We start from the raw sequence: 10653 nt of genomic DNA on the forward strand, positions 1-10653 counted from the left end.
GCCCCTACCTGCAGTGCCACCAACCCGCAGTGCTTCTATCTGCAGCGCCCCGACCTGCAGCGACCCCATCCCGCAGCGCCCCAACCCACAGTGCCCCCTACCTGCAGTGTCAGAACCTGCAGCGCCACTTACCTGCAGTGCTCCCTACCCACAGCCCCCCCCCACTTGCAGTGCCCCCTACCCGCTGCGGCCTCCCATCTGCAGCGCCCCCTACATGCAGCGCCTCTTAGCTGCAGCGCACCCTAACTGCAGCGCCCCTTACCTGCAATTGCCATCAACGGTAGTGCCCCTATCTACAATGCCCCCTACCCACAGTGCCTTCTCCATTTTTATAATATATATTTTCTTGCTTCATTGAGCAAGTGTGTCCTTCAGCGTCCACGTCACTACGAATAGGACAAATGAACGATATAAAATGTGCCTAGCCCCAGTTTGGACGATAAATGCAGCATGAGGATTCAAAGGCAAATACACAATTGTAACCGACGGTCAAAATCTCCAACAGAGTGTGGCGTGTAGCTGATAGACATTTGTGAGAGGCTGTGAGATTTGATTTTGAATTGGCTCAATGGATTAATTGTTTAAAGTACTTGTCAGGTAAGCAGGAGCTCCCAGATCCTATTCGCAGCGGGTGTGTGTTGAATATATGTTGTTTATAGTGTCTGTGAATTTCAGCAACAAATAATACACCAATGGTGGAGCGATTAAATGGGCCAAAATTAGAGAAACGCAAATATCTTGCGGGGTTGTGGGGCTGGAGGGGATTATGGAGATAGGAAGGGGCGAGGCCACGGGGGAGATTTTGATCCATTTATTTGAATTTTAAAATAGAGACATTGCTTAACAACGAGTTAATATTGGTCAGCAAGCACAGAGTGGATGGATGATCGCGACTTGGTTCTAGTTAGGACACGGGTGGCAGAGATTTGGATGATCTCAAATTTAAGGAGGATAGAACGTGGGCAGCTGGCCAGCATTACATTGGAATAGTCAAGTCTAGAGGTAATAAATGTATGGTTGAGCGTGTCAGCAGCAGCTGAGCGGAGGCAGCGGTGCAGTCAGATGGAAGTGGAAATAGGTGATCTTGGTGATAGAGTGAATGTGCAGTGGGAGGCTCATCTTGGGGTCAAATGTGACACCAAAGTTGCTAACCGTCTGTTTCAGCCTCAAAAAGTTGGCAGGTAGAGAACTGGACTGGATGGCTAGGAAACAGAGCTTGTTGTATGGAGTGAAAACAATGGCTTCAATATTCACAATATATAGTTGGAAAAAAATGTTAGCTCATCCAGCACTGGATGTGGGATATCTAATCATTTGCAGACAGTGGAGGGTGGAGAGCACTGGTGGTGATGTAAATCTGGGTGTCACCATTGTACATGTGGAATCTGACGCTCTGTTTCCTGATGATGTCGCCAGAGTGCAGCAGGTTGATGAATAGAGGAGGTGGCCAAAGATTGCTCCTTGGGAGAGTTAATAGTGCCAGAGCGGGATGAAAAGCTATTGCAGGTGATTCAGTGGCAACTACACGTTAGATGAAAATCAAACGAGGGGATTGCAGTCACATCCAGTTGGACGGCGGTGGAGATGCGTTGGAGGAGGATGGAGTGTTCAACACAGCAACTCCAGCAGATAAGTTGAGAAGGACGGCGCGGGACAGTTCACCTTTGTCACAGTCACATAGGACGTGACGTGTCACTGTTGCAAGAGTGTTTTCGGGACTATGGCAGGGGCGCAAACCAGATTGGCCGGATTTCACCTTTGAGTTCCAGGAAAGATGGGCTGGGATTTGGGAGCCGACAACACTTTCAAGGGCTTTGGAGAGAAAAAGGAGGTTGGAGGTGTGGCGGTAGTTTGCACGGTGGAGCAAATGCACAAAAAGGATGGAACTTATATATTTTAACAAAGAGCATTCTTTGGAATGATAGCGTCACTTGTGGGTAATGACAACTAGCGAGATTTGGTATTCATTGAATTTCATGATCAATCAACCGACGATTCATTTCACTGTTGGATATTTTATTCCCAGTGTGTAGAACAACCGTGGCAGGGAATCGAAGCTGAGAATACCATCAATGAAATTATAATCCATTAGTGCACGGGGCTGCTGTGTTTTTGGTCAAGCAACTGACCTTAAATATTCACACACTGTGATTGTATCTGTTTCAGCTCTGTTATCTGTGCGGTACAGTTACGCGTTGCTCCTGGGTCTCAGGGTCTGGTTCTCGCTTTGGGCTTTTACTGACCTAAATGTGTGAGGTCCCGGATTCCTGCCCCATTCCCTGCGCTTCCACCTCGCCGGCTCCTCACTCAGTCATTTTGTCCTGCCCTCTGGAAGTCTCTGACACTCAAACACGCTTCAAACCCACATCACAACTTAAAATTATACCGCAGCTTCAGGCTCAACCCACCTTTAACCGAATTCTGCCACCCAATCCGTCTCCTTTCTCGCTCGGACCCACCCTTTCTCTCCTTGTGGAAGCTCCGCGCAGTTTCCCTGAGGTTTGTGCCACGGATGTGAGGGGATTGAGTTACCTTCCTTCACTTATTTTATTCTCTGGAAATCAAATCGATGGAACGTTTGATACAGTCTTAACATTGTCTTTCTTTGCTCAGCGGTTTGCGTCACTTCTTAAATTTAATCTGATTGCTGAAATAATTTAATGAGACTTGCAACAGTGCATTGGCCGGGAATTGAACCCGGATATCCGGACCAGGGGTCAACAGTTCTATTTCTCAATACCAAGATTCACACTGTCAAGGCCACTTTCTTTTCAATTGTCACTTCATTTTCTGCGCTTTTCGTTGCACAAGGAGCAACTTCATAAAACACAAAGCAAAATACCACAGAAGCTGAGAATGGAATTATTTAGAACATTCTGGAAACACTCTGGAGGTCCAGGGGTCATAGTCTACGAATAAGGGGTGAGCCATTTATGACTGAGATGAGGAGAAACTTCTTCACTCAGAGAGTGGTTAACCTTTGGAATTCTCTACCGCAGAAAGTTGTTGATGCTAGTTGGTTGGATATATTCATAAGGGAATTAAATATGGCCCTTACGGCTAAAGGGATCAGGGGATATGGAGAGAAAGCAGGAAAGGTGTACTGAAGTTGCATGATCAGCCATGATCATATTGAATGGTGGTGCAGGCTCGAAGGGCCGAATGGCCTTCTCCTGCACCTATTTTCTATGTTTCTATGACCATCTGTGGAGAGGGGGACGCAGGTTTAACCTTTTAGCTCGATGAACCAAATATTGCAGATATTTTATTAAAATTATGTTTCCTTGTTCTGTTCCGTTTGAATTTCCTTCCAAACTTTACAGTTTATAAGTTGCCCACAGACAATAAAAAGTTAGTGAACTCCCCTCAGTCTGGAAAGCCTCATAATATGTTCAACACAGCAACGATGCAGATATGTCTCAAAACCACGCGTGGTGAACAATGGATCAGTAGTCTATCGGCTTATTTTGTTCAATTTGAATTCATTCTACATTAAATTAATTTACAAATCTTCATCATCACTTTGTATCATCCAAATCCATTCTGTCTTGCCGCACAGTCATTCCGCCACCACTTATTAACGACAAAACCTGAAGTTTACTGTATCTCCGATGACATTTACCAATCTATTGTACATTTAAAGCTGATCGTTATGTATTACTTAAAATTCCTTTCGGAACAGAACATCCACAGAGTCTTCTAATGATGTTTTATCATATATTTAAAATACTCTTTTTGGGTTATTCTCCTCCCCTTATCAAAAAAGACATCCTGCTTTGCACAATCACAAAGCTAGCCAAACTGAACATTAGATTTATCGCCACATTGCTAGACTCGGGTAGACCCTCCTGCACTCTACATCTCAAAATTTAATACATGGGATTCCCATTTCCATTCTTCATACCCCACCCAGCAAAGAAATCTCACACAACTGTCGAACATAGTATCAGAATCACATAACTGAGGATATATCAGCAGTAAATGGGACAGTCACATCCCGTGTCCCACACACTGGGCAAGTTGCCACCTCCACTCGCCCAATCTTACATACAGCAATCATGGTAAAAATCCGGTTATGAACCAATTTGAAATCCATTTCAATCCACTCTGGACATTTAAAATTCACCAACACCCCTTTCCAAATCGTGTTGTAGTCCAGCTGCGGGGACATACTCTTCAAAACTCCTAATCAGCTGGAGCCTTGAAACTCCATTGTCTAAATATCCCAAAAAAAACCATGAGTGTTGCAGTTGTCTAATTAGAACATAAGAACATAAGAATTAGGAACAGGAGTAGGCCATCTAGCCCCTCGAGTCTGCTCCGCCATTCAATAAGATCATGGCTGATCTGGTCGTGGACTCAGCTCCACTTACCCGCCCTCTCCCCGTAACCCTTAATTCCGTTATTGCTTAAAAATCTATCTATCTTTGACTTGAAAACATTTAATGAGCCAGCCTCAACTGCTTCCTTGGGCAGAGAATTCCACAGATTCACAACCCTCTGAGAGAAGAAATTCTTTCTCAACTCGGTTTTAAATTGGCTCCTCCGTATTTTGAGGCTGTGCCCCCTAGTTCTAGTCTCCCCCACCAATGGAAAAAACCTATCTGCCTCTATCTTGTCTATCTTTTTCATGATTTTAAATGTTTCTATAAGATCACCCCTCATCCTTCTGAATTGCAAGGAGTAAAGACCCAGTCTACTCAATCTATCATCATAAGGTAACCCCCTCATTTCTCGAATCAGCCTAGTGAACCGTCTTTCTACCCCTTCCAAAGCTAGTATATTCTTCCTTAAGTAAGGTGACCAAAACTGCACGCAGTAGGCCAGGTGCGGACTTACCAATACCTTATACAGTTGCAGCAACACCTCCCTGCTTTTGTACTCCATCCCTTTCGCAATGAAGGCCAACATTCCATTTGCCTTCCTGATTACCTGCTGCACCTGCAAACTAACCTTTTGGGATTCATGCACAAGGACCCCCAGGTCCCTCTGCGCCACAGCATGTTGTTGCCGATGGAGTTGGTGTTGGAGATTGTGGAAGAGGTGTGCAGGGTGGGCATTAACAGGTGCCACACTTTACGGTGGATAAAATGCAAGGAGGGAATCGGGGATACAGGGGTTCGCAGAATAGTGTGGATGACATCCTTAATAAATAATGCAATAATGCAGAGAATGCCAGATGCTCCAAACTTCTGTCGAGTTCCATTCAGCCGCGCTAGCCCCGTAGTCCTGCAAGTTTATTTTCATCATGTGCCTAAACAACTTCATTTTAAAATCATCTATCGTTTCCGCTTCTACCATCCTCATCGGCAATGAATCCCAAGTCATTGCCATTCGCTGTGTAAAAGAGTTCTTCATCCCCTCCCCTCTGTATCTCCAGCTTGAATCAGCATCCCCTCGTCATTTTACCATCAGCGAATCGGAACAGCTGTCTCTGTCTACCTTATTCGATGCCATCATAATCTCGCACACCTCTATCCATTCTCCCCTCAAAGTCATTTACTCCAAAGAGAAGAACCCCAGCATCTCCAACCTAATCCTATAGCTAAAATCCCTCATACCCAGAACCGTTCTGGTAAATCTCCTCTGCAATATTTCAAGCAAATTTTCACGTCTTTACTAATATGTGGTGACCAGAACGGAATGCCATACTCGAGTTGTAGCCTAACCAGAGCTTTATAAAGGTTCAACGTAACTTCCTTGCGTTTGTACAAAATACCTTTCTTTATGAAGCCCAAGTTCTCATTTGCTTGGCAAACTACTCAATATATCCTGCCACCATCAAAGATTGATCCAATGAACACATTGGTGCCTCTGTAGCTGTAAACTATTTACAACTGTGCCACAATGTATCACCTCACACTTCTATGTATTAACTTCCAAATTTTTCTTGTCTGGGCATTCTGTGAGCCTAGCTTTGTCCTGTAGAAGTCGACTGGTATCATCTTCACTGTTTGCCACACCTCCAAGTTCGGTATCTTCGGCAAATTCTGTAGTTTTAGTCTATTGTAATATCTAAGTAATGTATCTACAACAGAAAAGCAGTGGTCCTAGCACTGACCCTTGGGAAAGAGCACAGTTTACCATCCTGCAGTCTGTAAAGCAACAATTGACCATGACTCGCTGTTTTTTGTCCTTAAGCCAATTTCTTCTCCAAGCTGACACTGGCCCTCCTATTACATCAGCCTCAATGTTGTTAACCAGCATTTGTCCATACTTTCTTAGGGTCTATATAGAAAACATCCACTGCGGTCCCTCATCCAGCTTCTATGGTTCTGAATCAAAAAATGCAATTAGATTAGGCAAACACGATCTGCCTTTTAAAATCAGTGCTTGCTCTCCTTAAGTAGTTTCAGTCTCTCCAAGTGCCTGTTTATTTTTTACTTGATTATGGTTTCTAAAATCAGATGCACCACTGATGTTACACTGACCGCCGCGTTGCTGCGAGGATTGTCCAGACACCCTTGTCACATTTGCCAATTTCCAATCATCTGGCACCTCCACTGCATCTAGGGCAAAATGAAAGATCATGTCAAGCCCTTCCACGATCTCCACGACACTTCTCTTAGCAAGCTGAAATGCCTGACATCTGGACAGAAGACGTATGTACTCTCAGTTTATTCAGACTTTCCAGTACATCCTACCACTCAATTAGCTCCACCATCTCCGCTTCTACCAATATTTTGTCAGCATCTTCATCCTTTGCAAATAGTAACACAAAGTACTCATTAAGTATTCTCACCATCACATGCGCCTCTCAGCAAATATCACCTTCTTTATCCATAATCGGCCACAAACCGCTTCTTATTATCCTATTACTATTTAAATGTCGGTAGAAGACTTTTGGCTTCCCTTTTATGTCAACTGCCATTCTATTCTCATATTATCTCTTTGACAGTTTTATTTTCCTCTTTACTTTTCCCCCTCAACTTCTTGTATTTGGCCCGGTTCTCACTTGACGAATTCTCCTGACTTGCATCATACACTCGCTTTTTTTGTTTAATCATATTATCGCATCATCCAAGGAGCCCTGCTCTTGGTTCCATTTTCTTTGCCTCTTGTTGGAATGTCCCTAGTCTGTACCTGAAACGTCTCCTCGTGATGTTCTGTTCCAGATTTTCCTGCTACTCTTTGGATCCACTTTACCCCGATAGATCCCCTCTCATCGCACTGAAGATTGCCGCGATCCAAACCAGAATTTCTACTTTAGATTGTACCTTGCTCTTCTCTGGTATTAATTTAAAGCTTATGATACGATGATCACTCTTACTCAAATGTTCACCCATTTACTGCCTCCAATCTGTCACACTCCTTTCTCAGATGCTTATGGGAGTTGGATAGAACCACAACCATGAAAAACATCCCTTGTAATACTGGAACCTTGGTACTCCCCGTCCTCCGGATCTGGGCTAACTCACTCATGGATCTGTATTTCCGGTGCGATTACTAACCCGCATTGTTAGGCCACCATATTACATCAAACGTGCATCACTATATTCGCCCAGAATCTCCATATTGCCGAATCTGCACTATACACGTCTATTTGACTAGAGTTGGGCAGTCCTGTCACCAAATCAGACATTAAAAGTCTTTATTAGTCGTAGTGTTGACACGGTCGCCAATTATGTTGAATCTATGGGATAGCCAATTATACTCCCACTTAACTCAAACTTGAGGACTGAGATGTCTGATTAATACACTTTCATTCTTAAATAATTGATACAACATTTACTTGCCATGTCCATGAGAGTGGTACCCAAATTTATTCACATGCAAGGGACTCATCTGATGTTGAATACATTTAAAACAGATATAGACAGTTTCTTATACGATAAGGGAATAAGGGGTTACGGGGAGCGGGTGGGGTAGTGGAGCTGAGTCCATGATCAATGCAGCCATGATCATATTGAATGGTGAGCAGGCTCGAAGTGCTGTATGGCCTACTCCTGCTCTTATTTCTTATGCTCTTATCTTCTTATGTTCTTATGTAAGCTTGTGGTCTTAACTGCTCATGTTATTCTAAGTGGCCAGTGGCAAATCGTGCTTGATTAACTTGATTAATTTCTTTGAGGAACTTTCAAAAGACATTTGATGAAGTGCCGCATAGTAGATTTGCTGGCAAAATTGAAGCCTATTGTATTTAAGGGACATTGGTTGCATAGCTACGAAATTGGCTGAGAGACGGAAAGCAGAGTGTTGTCGGGAACGTTATTATTCAGACTGGAGAGATGTATCCGGTAGTGTCCGACAGGTGGCGGTGTTGGGACCACTTCTCCTTTATGATACATATTAATGTCCTGGACTTCAGTACACAGTGCATTATGTCAAAGTTTGCAAATATCACAAATTTACGAATGTAGCAAATAGAGAGGAAACTATCAGACATCAGGGCGATATAGGCAGGCCAGTGAAATGGGCGGAAGCTTCGCTGTTGAAATTTAATGCAGATAATTGTGTACTGAAGCATATTAGTGGTCAAAGTCAGCAGGAGCAAAGTACATTAAGTGGTGCAATTTCAAAGGAGCTGTAGGAAGATGGAGACGTGTTACTTCACAGGTGCAAAAGGTTTGTGAGATTGAACCATGAAAGGTTTTGCTGGACTAGATAGACGGAAATTGTTTCCATTGGATGGAGGGTCAGAAACCAGAGCACACGGATTTAAGATAACTGACAAGAAATCTAGTGGGGAAATGTGAAGTTTTTTAACAAAACGAATTATTATCGTGAATGACCTGACTGGAAGGCTGGAGGAACCCGATGTAACACTAACTATGTGGGAAAAGCAACTGACTGGGATTAATTGTATAGCTCTTTCATTGAGCTGGTGAATGCGTGATGGGGCGAATTATATGTTATGTGCTATGTTAGTCTATGAAATGTTTCAGCGGGTATCCTTAGCTTATCGTTTTGACTGTTCATGTCATCTAGATCGAAAGAACTGAAATGATCCGGTGAGCTGTATATTTTATTAGGTTAATTATGTCCTCGTAATTTGATACTATAATGCCAACCAGTGCAAAATACGTCTATATAATATGTGATTGCATTAAACCACGACGTCCCCACATCAAGCCATGTTTCCTTAAACAAATCTGCCGCGATACCATCTATATTGAATTTACTTTGCTTTCTGCATGAGAAATCATGGATACCCGCTATGGACTTCTCGTTCTTCACATCTTTCGCTGCATCATGTAGATCGGGTCGTTGAGAACATGAACTAGAATTCAGTTGTACTGCTGGAACGTCTACTCATCTTTTAATGATTTTAACAATGAAGAAAAACGGACATTTTACCACATTCTTCAACTGCTCTCTGAACTTACTCTGTGTCATAGCATAAATATAAGTGTTTGTGCAGCAACTCAGGAGCTGGAGCATGAATCCTATTTCTTTTATGTAGTAAGATACATGTATAATATCATAACCTAAATGCAAAATCCGGTTCCAAATAGAAAAGAACAAAAACACAGCCCATAACATTATGAAATTCCACGAGATAACGAGCAGTAAAATGATGGATTTCATGCGTCTCTCCATCTCTATGTCACTGGGAATCCCCTCGCTGCTGTGATCCCGGAGTCTCCTGCGAGCTCTGCTGGCCACTAAAATGTGTCTGATAGTTAAAGCATTGAGTAGCAGGATCAGAACAAATGGGATGCACGGGTTTAGAATATAATGAAGAAGCTCGAGTGTTGCCCACAAATCTGAAACCATGACAAGAGCACTTACGTAACAGAACCAGTGTGTATTGCTCAACGTGTACCAAGGTACATACATAAAGTACCAGAAAATGCTCTTTAAAAAACTTAGCAAAGTCACTGTTACAAGAACCATAGCCGCGGTTTTCTCAGTGCAATATTTAGTTTTCAGCTTCTGGCAACAAATTGCCACGAATCGATCAAATGTGAAAGTGACGGTGAACCAGACAGAACGGTCTGTGGCTGCATAAAGCAGGACGGCGTGGATATTACACAGGGGGATTCGCTGCACAAAATACAGATGATGAGCAATTGGAATCTGCCTCAATATCAGGTCGGTGATAACGACCAGCAGATCTGCCGCTGCCATGGCCACCAAGTAGCGTGTGACGCATTTGGAGAGACCGCACATTCCACGAGACAGGATCACCATCGTCACTAAATTAGCTGTGAGGAATGGAAATCAACAGGAAATTAACACAGCAGGTTGAAAGTGAATTCATCGGGTTGATGGGGTTGGGGTAAAATTTCTACATTTGTTAGAGTGATGGAATTTAATAATGTTCCTGAGAAAGGACTTTCAGATGGAGACAGGGTGTACAATGCATTGTACACCTCACTAATCTGCAATGAATGGTAGACTGAACCGGGGAATGGGATTTAATTTTGCAAGAGTAATGTGCCATCTAATCAGAGGATTAATATTGAAGTGGTATTAGCCCTCATCTCCAGGTTTGTTGATTCATTGCCTGCTGCTGCAGGAACCCTGGAACCATCGACCTTCTGGGATTGTATTCCCAGTCTGCACCCAATCAGGAGTTAGTTTGGGAAATTTGGGAATGAATCAGTGACCGGGCGAGCGTTAGTCAGTGACGGGGAGAGTGAGTCAGTAACTGGGGGAGAGTGAGTCAGTGACCAGGGAGGGTGAGTCAGTGACCGGGGTGAGTGAGTC

The 10653-nt window shown here is 43.4% G+C and overlaps 1 protein-coding gene across 1 annotated transcript; it reads right to left on the reverse strand.

Annotated features, from left to right (window-relative positions):
* Positions 1 to 9252: 9252 nt before the first annotated feature.
* Positions 9253 to 10134, reverse strand: LOC139240547 (probable G-protein coupled receptor 139). The gene has a single exon (XM_070869092.1). It carries the CDS (start codon positions 10132 to 10134, stop codon positions 9253 to 9255), a length of 882 nt encoding a protein of 293 aa, XP_070725193.1.
* Between the last annotated feature and the right edge of the window lie 519 nt (positions 10135 to 10653).

The sequence above is a fragment of the Pristiophorus japonicus genome, chromosome 32 (genome assembly GCF_044704955.1).
Source record: "Pristiophorus japonicus isolate sPriJap1 chromosome 32, sPriJap1.hap1, whole genome shotgun sequence".
NCBI lineage: Eukaryota > Metazoa > Chordata > Chondrichthyes > Pristiophoridae > Pristiophorus > Pristiophorus japonicus.

Bases quoted from the DNA above. Each gene is read 5' to 3' on its own strand.
- LOC139240547 (XM_070869092.1), bottom strand. From the start codon at position 10,134: ATGGTGATCCTGTCTCGTGGAATGTGCGGTCTCTCCAAATGCGTCACA.